The sequence below is a fragment of the Corylus avellana genome, chromosome 6 (assembly GCF_965113065.1).
Source record: "Corylus avellana chromosome 6, dhCorAvel1.hap1.2, whole genome shotgun sequence".
In the NCBI taxonomy this organism is placed as follows: Eukaryota; Viridiplantae; Streptophyta; class Magnoliopsida; order Fagales; family Betulaceae; genus Corylus; species Corylus avellana.
Window position 1 is genome coordinate 23,802,830 of NC_142495.1, and position 12,342 is coordinate 23,815,171.

Genomic DNA, 12,342 nt, shown 5'->3' on the forward strand with positions numbered 1-12,342 from the left:
AGCAGTACAAAGTGGCTTCTATCAAAAGCCCATAGGTGATCCTCATGATGGAGCAAGTGAGAGGGAATGCTGCCGGTGGAACTGGTTCTAACAGTCCTATGTGTGTAATTGTGAGTGCGGCTGAAAGCACTCATATTCTTCTTGGTTTCTGTTAAAGAATATGATAAGGATAATTTTGAAGGAACTGAGAGTACTTGAAAAAAAATTGAACTATCAGAAAAGAGATTCCCTACAAGAGTTGAAAGAAAAATAAATTATGGATAGTATATAGAGTGGTCGTAATATGGATCTAGAGGTCTTCATATGTGATAAGGAGGAAGGCGAATAGTTAGAGGACACTAAGATTTGCCGCATAATAACAAAAGGAGCGTCGGCGCGTGCAATTCACGTGCACCACAACGGTGTAGGGGGAGCACGCTCAGAAGTAGAGTTAGTCGGAGGGTGAAGAGAGCACGCTTAGAAGTAGAGTTAGTCGAAGAGTAGAGAGGCGGGTGGTAAGAGATGGATACGGGAATGCAGTAGATCTAGCTATTTAAAATCATGTAGCATGTGCAATCTTTAGTTTTTAATTTATCCTGGATTATTGTAAACAAGCATTTTTTTTCACAAACACTCTAATAAACATACACATCATCCAAGCTAAAGACTTTAAGTCATGCAATGGGTACAAAACAATATTAGCCAATCATCAGATCAATCCGATCTCTCTCTCTCTCTCTCTCTTTCACAAAGGCAGTACCAGCAAACTTCAAGGGACTACTAATGTTATTAATTTTTTTATTTGGTTGTTTTTCCTGGTCTGAAGAATTATTACCAAATAAATATATACAAAACAACTAAAAGATCAAATGATTGCGTCTTGAGAACCTACACGTTCCTCAATGTTGAATCGAGTTCAGACTTTTTGATATAGTTTGGAGAACGGCTTCTTTATAGGGCAGTGCAGGTATAGCTCCTCTCTTTGTCACTGTGATACCACCGCAGACATTTGCAAACAGAAGAGCCTCCCTCAACAGCTTTTCATCCTGCAGAAGAAAAACCAAAGAAATTATGTTTGTGTGTGTGAGAAAGAGAGAGAGAGAGAGAGAGATAAATCTTGTAAAAAAAAAATGAAGAGAGCCCTTTCTATCCGGATGTTGTGTAAAACCCTATTAATTTTACAGCATTCAATAGAAATTTAACGCATCAGCTAAAAACACTAAATACAATAGAGATGAAAACACTGCATCTTTAATTCAAATCAGTTCCATGGACTTTTCTATTCGTTCTAACTCAACACCCATCACCGAACCCTCTCACCCACCTCCGAGCCTTTAACACCGAAGTCACCAAAACCAACCAAGACGGTGGCTCCGATGATTTTATTAATAGGTATTTTGTCTATGAAGTATTTTGTTAAGAGAATGAAAATTATTTGGTGTGAAGGATTATATTATTTTTTGGTGTTTTAAGTTGATGTGTCTACTTCCTATTAAAGGCGTGCAAAATACCCAGTTTACACTACAACCTAATTGAAGTTATTCTCAAAAAGGAAACAAACAGTAGACATGTTATATTACTCAAAATCCAAAGACATTGAATTGTACCTTAAACAGATTTGGATCTGAAGCCAAAATGTTCAATATCCCACCGACAAAAGAATCTCCTGCACCAGTTGTATCGATAGCATCAGCTTTAAAACCAGCAACCTTGCCCTTGAATTCCTGCACAACGGTAAAAAGGAAATCACTCCTGTTGAGATGGAAAAGCAAAGGTACAAGCTAGCAATCTGTTTGATTAATATGGCAACATATTGCATCAATTAGGATCTAATCTTACATCACATGGTCTTGTAAAGCACATAAAAGATGCTGAAGGCTTAGAGAGACTTGATTATTAGAAAGAGAACACAAAAGATTTATAATCGTTGTTAACCTAAAATCTGGATGCTGACCTTTGTATAATATCTGCAGCCTTCTACCCCTTCAGTTACAAGCAAAAGCATAAGGTTTGGGTGGAAAAGCTTCTTTACTACCACATCATCATCATAAGGATCATCACCTCCAGTCAAGAATGCAGTTTCTTCCTCATTTATCTGCATTTTCCCCAAATAATTCCACAGTGCATATGCACGCACGTACTTGTAAGATGAGAATTTAATTTAATATAAGACATCAAAAACTAGTGACCAAATGTTGAAATATGTACCTTTATAATGTCAGATTGGTTCCATATGCTCATAATTCCTTTTCGAGCAGCCTCTGCAGATGGCCAGAGTGGCAGCCTCAAATTTGGGTCATAAGATAGAATACAACCAGACTTCTTAGCTATGTCCATGGCAGCAAAATGAGCAGACCTACAAGGTTCCTCAATCAAACTAATTGATCCATAATGAAATATGCTTGCCTGCATCAAAGATTATCAGAAAGAAACAATTTTCATATCAGCTGCAAGTTATCATAAGGATGTTCCATACCAATTTTCAGATTATAAATAAAATAAAATTAAAAAAAAAAAAAAAAAAAATCGTCCAGGATAATCATCAGACCTGGAATTTAAGCAACTTCTAGAAAAAAAAAAAAAAAAAAAAAAAAGAGGTTCTTTACCGAACATTTAACAACCGTTTTCTATCTGAGAGTAAGGAATATGTTCGGGTTTAATAACCTCAGCAAATCCATTTGATGGAGTAATTGAAAGAAGACAGTATTGAAAAGTTCCAAACAAGTCATTTTGAAGTTGAACAATGTTATTTTGCAAATGACTAGTTTGTTGATATGCTTGGTAGCTAAGGATCTTGGGTTGTTGTTTAGCGTTGGCAGTTTCTTCCCTGTTTTGTTCTGTTGGGTTGTTGGTTTTGTTTGTGTTGCTGGCCTTGGTTGGATGTTTTTGTAGCTGGATAGTTTCTTGGTTGTCATAAGTTGAGGGGTTAGGGAATTGTTTGCTTTGCTTCCCCTGTGCTTCTGTAGTATTCTTTGGTTTTGATTTTGTTAGACAGAAAGGGACAAGTGTCCCTATTCTAGAAGGTAGTGAGGTGTCCATATGAGATGTCCTAAATTTAAAACATTTCATTTACTCCTTTAAATACTGTTATATGAATGAAAAGATTATGAATTTTGGAAACACTATATTTTCTTAACAGTTATAATAAAGCTTACCTATCCAAAAAAGAAGATGAACATCTATATTATGTGCAAGCCTACTATATTTTCTTAACATGTTTTTCTTGTCATCCAAAAATACTTTTAAAAGTTTAATATATAAGAAAAGTATTGCCAGTAAAAGACACTATACTTTGTTCCAAATTGATCGTAAGAGTTGAATCAAGACCTCACTTCCTACTCAATTGATGCCTTTACCACTATGCTGCTACCTAGTAATGGCAAACAAAAAAAAAAAAAAAAAAAAAACTAAACATCCAAATGAAAGAAGTGATAATGCAAGCCATTTTCATTCTACATACTTTTAAGTAGAATGCTGGTATAGGTGTTATACCTCCTTAATTAAGTTTCCTTCAACTTCGTCTTCGCGAAGAAGCATATCAGCACTTGGGTTGCGATAGAACATGAATTCACGCTCACCATCATTTTTCAGAGTAACAAATGCTAGTGCCGTCCTTGCATGTGGGTCAAAACGCATGCCAGAATTGTCAACATTATTTTGATTCAGAATGTCAGCCAACATGAAGCCAAACTCATCTTGACCTACCTGTGATGCAGATAGTGGAGAATCCGTGGTGAAAAAATTGATTTAAATAAAGTGCTGAAATGCAGAAAAGAGTACAAAGCTATAATATGTCAATGTAATTATTATGGATGAACAATTGGAAGAAAATGATGCCAATATGAGCCAAATTGTTTAAATGTGGTCTCTGTACACAAACACGAGTCTTGGAGTATAATAAAAAATCAAGATACAGAGTCCTGATTAGTAAGAACTTAGGTTGAAGTCTTCACAAAATTTTGAAGTAGGTATCAGACATAATATATATCAGCACATAATACTCAATGAAAAGATCTTTAAATGATGAGGATTAAGCTAGAAACTAGCCAACAAGGAATCAAAAAGCCATGGAAACTTAAAATGCACCTTGCCAATAAAAGCTGCTGAGCCTCCTAGCCTTGCTATCTGAACAGCAACGTTAGCAGGAGCTCCACCGGCAGCTTTCTTAAAACCAACTGCTTCTGCTAGGGAGACTCCAGAAACAGTTGGCACAAAATCAATCAACATCTCCCCAAAACAAACAATCCGCGGTTTTCTCTCCTGAGCCCCTTCATTTTTATCAACAGGTTGCGGTTTCGATGAAACCTTTGAAGAAACTTTAGATGAACCTACACGAGACAAATTGTTGTAGATGAACAAGGGATGAATAGAAAATGGTTCTAAATACCGATATTAATATGAGATTGCAAATAGATATGAATGAGATGACATTTAATTGAGATCTAAAACTGATAAATTTATAAAGGAAAGTTGATAAGAGACCTAATTGAGATATCAAATTTAAATGAATGAATCAAAGCCCAGAAACCATTTATCAGAATAATTATAGACAAGATCCCAGTCGAATATAAGGGTATAATTAAGAATCCTGAAAATTTACCCACCTAGAATTTTGAACAGAATGGTTTAAAACTTATTCTTAGATAAGTTCATTTACCCACATAAAAAATTGTGAACTAAAACTGATTCAAAACTAACAAAGTCCATCAAGATTAACCATTTAGCTGAAGAATCATAATGGGTTCAAACCAAACTCAAGAAACATAAAAAAAAATTGTGAACTAAAACTGCCTAACAAGGTCCATCAAGATTAACCATTTAGCTCAAGAATCGAAATGGGTAAAGTGAAAATAAAACAAAAACCTATACAATTGCTAACGAATACTGATGGAAGCCCAATAAAGTTCATCAAGGTTACCTCATTTTACCAAGGAATCAAAAAAATGGGCAAGAGTAAAAAGAAAAAGAAAAAAAAAAAAACTGGGGGAAAAATGTAAGATATTCACTTGTGAACCAAAACTGATTCAAACCCAAGAATGACCATCAATCTAGTTCAAGAATTTAGATTGACATGAATGAAAATCAAAGGAAACAGCTGGATACCACCATTAGAGGAACTGTTACGGGACTTCTCACGTTTCACAGGAAAGCAGCAAGCTGACATCTTTTAGCAAAAAAACAAGTATATAACGTAGTACTACAATTACTTGAATGAGATTATGGGAGACAACGAGTAATACCTTTAGTGCCCCATGTTTCACTTTATACATCATCAACAATTTGTTGTCAGTTTCCTCGTACGCCGCAGAATACTGTGGAGAAAACAAATAATATCTCTCTTATATTTCTGATGTTCGTTTGGAATTTCGATTCTTGAAGCTATTCTTCTGGCCGATTCTTTTCGTCTCGCTCCAAAGTTTATGGGATTACAATCGTATTCCTTTTTTATTTTTATTTTTCAACATATTACAATCTTATTATATTTCCACATCATTAAGTGGGTCTAGACACTGACATTTTTCATATTTTATGAGGCACACACAAATATCTTACGTTTTATTGATGGAAAAATAATAAGATACGGTGGATGTAGTAGGAGAGATCCATGATAAGCCAGCTCGATATATTTCTAGGCCTGAGACCATAAATTTAAGTAGATTGTAGAGTGTAGATCGATCAAGAGTGATGTGCCACCCTCTTCAAGTGATAGCTTAATTGATTGAAGATCACGTCTCATGAAATGGAGGTCTTTAGTTCAAATTTCTTTTCCTTTCCTTTACTTTGTACGGATATGTTAAAAAAGAAAAAAAAAAAAAAAAAAAAAAACTAGAAATTTTATGTTTTTGTTGAATAATAAAATTGTTTGGAAAAAAATTAATTTTTTGTCAATAAATTAATACTAATTATATAAAATGCTACTAGCTAGCTAGTCAATTGTTACGTACGTTGTATAATTGGTCAATGATTACTAATTATTAAGAAAATTTGTTTTTGCTTGTGTCGGTTGAGACTTGAGAGTATAAAATGATCTGATTATAAAGTGAATTGAAGCTGAAAGTCTTTGATAAATCAAGTTCTATTGTTCTTTTATTGTAATTTTATATCATAGATGATGTTTCTTTAATTTAAAAATATTTTAAATTAAATGTTTACTAGAAATATGCATATGGGTATATAAAAAAACTTTAAGAAAGAGAAGAATAGAAAACATTTTATGTAGATCATTTGCTACGTACTACTACTAGCAATTAATAGAACACTGAATCTCAAAAGAGTGCGCGCGGCCCACACTCATGATCGATGTTTACAGTCATGCTGATTAGTGTACGCTAATCCCCATTAGAGGGATGGCAGGTAGACTTTTGTAACAATGCAAATCCCAATACAAAAAGCCACCATTACCAGGACAATTATTTGATCAAATTATACTTCTAAAACTTAAAGGGTGTTGAAAGAGCCCATCCTGGAATGAAGTTATCCCCACCAGCCATGCTCTTTGCAGCAGACGATCCCTCAGATGGATCATAGTGATTGTACCTGTTCAAACATCATCAGATGCATGCATGCATGTATGTATGTATGTATTTGAAACGAAAAGAAAGTAAATATACCCTATTTGTAAGATAGGCTCATGAGGATGGTACTCCATGGGGTTGGTTTGAGAAGGATGCACATGCTGATGATGAAAGTGGTTATTCCCAGCTGCAGAACTAGAGATCCATAAGTTTTGGATTGCCTTGAGAGTGTATCCTTCTGCCTCAAGCTGAAACATAGATTACAAAATCACTTTTACTTTGAAGGGTGCATGTAATTAATTAAGTGAAGTTTCCTTATATATAATTTATGCAACAAACAAAGGGATGATAGAGTTGAAGTATATATGACCTTGGTCTTTAGCTGCTGATTGAGGTCTCCAAGGTGCCTCTCCTGCCAAATTGAATGAGAACCCCCAATAATAGAAAAAATATTGAATGTTAGGGCAAGTTTCTTTCTACTATATATGGGTAAGATTAGTGAAAACCCTATTCTTCAAATAAGATAATCCTCATTATTCTTATCAATCATTTGAAGAAAATTATCGACTTTGCTTAGTAATTACCTTTCTGCGGAGATCTTCCATTTGTTCTATCATAACTTGTGTCTGCAATTAAGAACAAAAGACATGTTTTGAAAAACCTCCTACGTACTCAACTTTTTCTTTATCTTGTGTCCACCAATATTGCAATCACTAAAAGAAAATTAATGCCACAAAAGTCAAGAATTTAACTAAAGATATTTAATTACCTTCCTTTGCCTAGCAATTTGCAGAGATCCTTCAAGCTGTTTCTCAAGGTTTTGCAACTCTTTCACACTCAATGGTCCAAGATCTTCTCCAAGCAAATGCCTTTCAAAGCAGTACAGAAAATCAAATGTTAGCAGGGTGGTGCTTGTAATTATGATCAGGACTGTCAACAGATTTGTTGAAAATCCAAATTGAACCCACAAAATTAAAGGTTAAGATTCTAGTGATGAAGATATATTCACATGTAATTAGAATGGCATTAACCTTTGAGTTCGCTGAAGAGATTCATATTTAACCTCTAGTTTTGATATCTCCTGGTACCATTTCTGCATTAACAAACAAAAATATAAAATAATGCATAAAGAAAAGAAAATCTTACGTATTTGATTTGATAGAGAATAAACAACAATAAGCCCCAACTCTAAATGCCTAGTACTAGTGTATAATTTTGTAAGTCTCCAAGTATAAGTGCTGTCGCCTACATCCAAATGTAAGGAAATCTAGATCGGATAGGGTTTAAATATTAAACCGAATTAGGGATGAAAATTTGTGTTCACGTGTTAGATTCGTGTCAAAATATATATGGTATAAGATTATATAGTTCAATTATAACTTGACCCATTTAATTAAATGGACAAACCCTTCAACCCCAATTTGTTAATTTCATTTTGGTTGTTTAATTCTCACAAAACAATGATAATGTACCCCCAATTTTAACAAAATGACAAAATTACCCTTACTAAAATAAAAACAAAAATACTAAAAAAATTTCTTTTCAAAATTTTAAGGGTATTTTTGTCTTATGAAAAATTCTATAGGGGTAATTTCGTCATTTTGTTAGCATTGTGGGGTACTTGTCATTGTTTTTGTAGTTTCGAGGGTAAATTGTCGTAATTGATAGTTTGGGGGGTAGATTGTCATTGGAGTGGTAGTTTGAGGGGTTAAGTGGACTTTACCCAAATAAAAATAAAGAGAAAATAATATAAGGATCAAAGAGCAAAGTTTAGTTTAGTTTTGACTTTTTTTTTTTTTTTTTTTTTTCTTTTATAAACAATAAATATTTACAAGATCATAGAAAAGATTTAATAAACTAAGAACAATTAATATAAGTTGAAGAGAGAATTTTCGTCACAAACCTGTGTTTCACGTTCAATGCTGTTGTCCTGAGGATTGAAGCAACAACCCTGGTATCGCTCTAGTGTTTTGTTTATTCTGCAAAAATCAAATACTAGGTAACTGGCAACCTGTGTCAGAACAAGGGTTTGCTTAGAGCCTTACCCGTAACAACATTAATGGTTAAATCACCGCTTTAATTAAACTTATCAGAAATGATAAATTTAATTATTTAATTAACGTTCTTAATGCTTAAAAGCTACAACAACTTTGGGGGATAAAATTATGGTATATAGGTCTAAAGTCCCCCTTAAAAGTATGAACCCAATATATAAAATATTTAATTGAAATAGGAGATAAATGATGGAAACAACGTTCGAACTCAGATACCATGTTAAATTAATTACTATTTATCTCAAAAGTTTAAACTTATAGAAAATAGTAAATTTATTCATTTAATTAATATTTTAACATTCATTAAGAAACAAGAAAACGAAAAGGGCCTTATATAGATATACCACTGTTACTATTTTGGAAACAGCAAGCTGACTTTTACTAGATCGTCTTTTAAATTTTTATTTTTATTTTTTATTTTTTTTGTAAGACCTGACCTAGCTAGGAGCTGATTTTCATGCATAGCTACATTATTAAGTTATATGGCAGTCGTATAGCATTAATAGTACTCTTACTGTAATGTCAGTTTTGTCATATAGAAGTTTTTTTTTTTTCCTCAACATTCTATATTTTCTAATGCCCTAATTTTTTATCACCAAAATCAAAATAAAAATCTACTTTTTTTTTTGGTATGTCCACACAAGCAGAGTGAAAGGGGTAAGAGAGATTTAAACTAATGAACTTTGTTTTATAAGAAGTAATTTTCAACCGATTGAGATACCTCCCCTTCGGGAACAAAAGAAATAATATCTTCTATTATACAAAGGTGTTTCGTCTATTTCCAACTACATATACAAGGTGTATTGTCTATTATCATTAACTAGCTTATAACCCGCGTAATGCGCGAGATTCTTCATTACAATTTAATTATAAAATTTAAAAATATTATAATCGTACTTTAAATAAGTATTATGAAATTTAATTTTCATAATTGCAAGAGGAAAACTTAAATTTTGCTTAATCAAAATATTAATATAAAATTAGAAAGAATCTCTAATATTATTGGTGTAATACTTATTAGATTTTAGATTTCAACACAAATAAAACTCAAAATTATGAACATTCGAAAAAGTACTTTGGTTGTAGAAAAAAATATGCACGAGATTCTTTGTTATAGTTTAATTTCAAAATTTAAACACATCTCTATCGAACTTTTCATCATAGGTTGTAAAAAAATAAATAAATAAATAAACTATCACGCCCTTTTAAATAAAAAGACATACTAAATGTTATACACCAATATATTACTCACTATAATAACACACAATCATACACAGAACATTGTATAAATGTATAAGTTATACAATAAACCGGTTCACTCTTAAAAAATCGGTTCACAAATTATGCCTTAAAAAACGGGTTTAGCATTAAAATAAAAAGGGATCACGCCACATGTTGCAATATTAAAGCACTTCTAAGGGTGATTCAGCTTATATATATATATATATATATATATATATATATTCAAGAACATTTTCTTTTTCTTTTTTTTTTTAATTAAAAAAAAATGCCTGATCATATATATTCTTTTCAATGGTGATAATTTACCTCAAATTAAATGAGGATTTTTCTTTTTTTTGGGGATAAATTAATGGATAGACCGGCAAAACTTTTTCTTTGTTATATAATCTTCAGAAAAGAAAAAAACGGATAGACCGGCAAAATTTTTTCCTTGTTATATAATCTTCAGAAAAGAAAAAAAGAATACTTTTTCCTTCTTTCCTTAAAAATCAATTTTGGAAAATCCAAACCAAATATTATACATTTTTCACTAGAACAACCTTAATGATGGGAAGGAAGCAGGTAAAAAATATGAAACAAAATAGTAACCAAGAAACGAAACATGCAAAGCCTTTTTGGTGCTATAATAGGCTTAATAGCTAGCAGCTGGCCGGTCTCATCTTCACTGAAAGGTTAATATTGAGAGAGAGAGAGAGAGAGAGATTTTTTCACCAAAAAAGAAAAAGAAAGGAAACTTAATGGGAGCTGTGAAGCTGATGTAGCATACATCAGTATGGAACATAGAGTACTCAGACCAACATCTGGACAAAATATTAGCACCAATTTTTGCTAAGAACCTGAACTTCAGTACTCACGACATAGAAATTTAAGGTAAGATTTGAGTGAAGCTATAGACGAAACGTAGTCTCCTAAAACTATGATGACTTCACCATGACTCCGTCACCCTTTGCTAATCTTTTCTAAATTCTAATGAAGAATTAGGTAGATCATCACAATAACTAGAGAGAGAGAGAGAGAGAGAGAGAGAGAAGGAGGTTAAAGAAACTAAAAGATGTGAGAAATTAGATATATAATGAGAAAATTCAATTTCTATACCTTTTCTTTCTTTTGTAAGTAATATCTATATTCCCAGATTTAGCGAGAAAATTAGAAATCGCTAAATAAACCCCAAAAATTAGGATGTTCTTGATTTACAACTGTTAAATCATTTGGAGAGAGAGAGAGAGAGAGAGAGAGCAAAAAAACTCAAAAGAGCTGAGAATGATCAATCATGGTAAAACCAAAGGATCAAAGGATCAAAAGGTATGAAGACAAATTGGCATTCATTGGACACTGGGAAATCCATTTGATTTGCCACCCAGCGACAAAGCTTTAACCTTTCGGAAGAGAGAGAGAGAGAGAGAAAGAGACATGGAAAACCCTAGATCTTACACAGAGGTCCAAAGAGAGAGTTTCCTTGTCAGTAGTTGAATCATATGAGGATATTTCATATGAAAGAAAGGAAAAGCTTCTACTATTCCATCAAAAACTCCATGAAAAACAAACACACAGAAAGTGAGGGTCTGAAAGAAGGGTGAAACGTGTCGATCTGTGATTGGAAAAGAGCTGATAATCTCTGCAAGTCATGAACCCTGTGCAGGAAGGTTAGAGAGAGAAAGCAAGAACAAGCCGGAAAACAAGTTTGTTTCGACATAGGTAATTAATGGAAGAGAAACGCATAAAAAAATCTAAAAAATATATATAGAAACGAGGACAAGAAATCTAAAACAATCTTTAAAAAAAACAACAAAACATTGCTGAATGAAACAGGATTTAGAGTACTATCAAAAATGTGTCAACCAAAATGACAAGGAAATATGTTGAACAAAAGAAAGGGAAAATCCAAGAGAAACCCAGAAATCAATAAGCGAAAAAGAGTTGATGAATGCATGAAGATTGAGAAAAATTGCAAGAGAAAGCTAATTATTAATTACCCAGCGTTGCCGCTTCCAAACTGATAAAGCTTGCCATGGTTAGAGAAAATGATGAGAGCAATCTCAGCATCACAAAGCACAGAAAGCTCATGAGCTTTCTTGAGCAAACCAGTCCTCCTCTTTGAGAAAGTAACTTGGCGGTTGATCTTGTTCTCTATCTTCTTCAGCTCAACTCTCCCCCTCCCCATTCTCTTCACCCTTCTCTCTGTCTGCAACTTCTCTCCCAAAGAAGAACGAAACTTGTATTGCTTTGAAGTTTACACAAAAATGGAAAAAGTAGTGATAAGGGGACCAGTCTGAGAGAAGTGAGAGTTTGTAAGAGAAATGAATAATGTGACACTGAGATCTTCTTTTACCACAAAATGGAAATCCTTTTTTCTCTTATTCTCTTTTCTATTTTAGTTTTTGCTAGCCTGTGAGAGAAGAGTTGCCTCCTGTTTTAAGGTAATGAAAACACTCATCCCCCACGCGCTTTTTTTTTTAGTGAGCTTCACGCTCCCAATCCTTGTGGAGGTGCTAGCTAGATTTATTAGAGAGTAGGGGTTGCAATTTTGGTTTTTGTGTCAAATTTGAGTCTTA

At 33.2% G+C, this 12,342-nt stretch overlaps 2 protein-coding genes across 6 annotated transcripts; both read right to left on the reverse strand.

Annotated features, from left to right (window-relative positions):
- Window positions 1–661: 661 nt before the first annotated feature.
- LOC132187300 (putative fructokinase-7) lies at window positions 662–5,299 on the reverse strand. 5 transcript variants are annotated; one of them, XM_059601572.2, is made up of 7 exons: window positions 5,220–5,299; window positions 4,066–4,307; window positions 3,472–3,684; window positions 2,188–2,385; window positions 1,934–2,074; window positions 1,587–1,703; window positions 662–1,025 (listed from the first exon to the last, which is right to left on the reverse strand). In XM_059601572.2, the coding sequence occupies exons 2-7, from the start codon at window positions 4,204–4,206 to the stop codon at window positions 879–881; spliced, it is 957 nt and encodes a 318-aa protein (XP_059457555.2). In that variant the 5' UTR covers window positions 4,207–4,307; window positions 5,220–5,299; the 3' UTR covers window positions 662–878. The 5 variants fall into 5 exon arrangements, with proteins under 5 accessions (XP_059457555.2, XP_059457552.2, XP_059457551.2 ...); XM_059601569.2 differs by lacking the exon at window positions 5,220–5,299 and adding an exon at window positions 5,086–5,187; XM_059601568.2 differs by lacking the exon at window positions 5,220–5,299 and adding an exon at window positions 5,083–5,187.
- A 963-nt stretch (window positions 5,300–6,262) lies between these two features.
- AGL6 (AGAMOUS-like 6) lies at window positions 6,263–12,121 on the reverse strand. Its single transcript, XM_059602753.2, has 8 exons — window positions 11,764–12,121; window positions 8,398–8,473; window positions 7,526–7,587; window positions 7,264–7,363; window positions 7,079–7,120; window positions 6,865–6,906; window positions 6,591–6,742; window positions 6,263–6,516 (listed from the first exon to the last, which is right to left on the reverse strand). The coding sequence occupies exons 1-8, from the start codon at window positions 11,949–11,951 to the stop codon at window positions 6,411–6,413; spliced, it is 768 nt and encodes a 255-aa protein (XP_059458736.2). The 5' UTR covers window positions 11,952–12,121; the 3' UTR covers window positions 6,263–6,410.
- Window positions 12,122–12,342: the final 221 nt, after the last annotated feature.

What these genes read in the sequence shown, in the direction of transcription:
- LOC132187300 (XM_059601568.2), bottom strand. Translation starts at nt 5,143, where the DNA reads ATGTCAGCTTGCTGCTTTCCTGTGAAACGTGAGAAGTCCCGTAACAGT. An exon ending in CAGCAGCTTTTATTGGCAAG is followed by an intron (nt 3,685 to 4,065) that starts GTGCATTTTAAG and finishes TCTGCATCACAG; the next exon opens with GTAGGTCAAGATGAGTTTGG. An exon ending in ACCAATCTGACATTATAAAG is followed by an intron (nt 2,075 to 2,187) that starts GTACATATTTCA and finishes GGGAAAATGCAG; the next exon opens with ATAAATGAGGAAGAAACTGC.
- AGL6 (XM_059602753.2), bottom strand. Translation starts at nt 11,951, where the DNA reads ATGGGGAGGGGGAGAGTTGAGCTGAAGAAGATAGAGAACAAGATCAAC. An exon ending in AAATTGCTAGGCAAAGGAAG is followed by an intron (nt 7,121 to 7,263) that starts GTAATTAAATAT and finishes TCTTAATTGCAG; the next exon opens with ACACAAGTTATGATAGAACA. An exon ending in ATCAGCAGCTAAAGACCAAG is followed by an intron (nt 6,743 to 6,864) that starts GTCATATATACT and finishes TCTATGTTTCAG; the next exon opens with CTTGAGGCAGAAGGATACAC.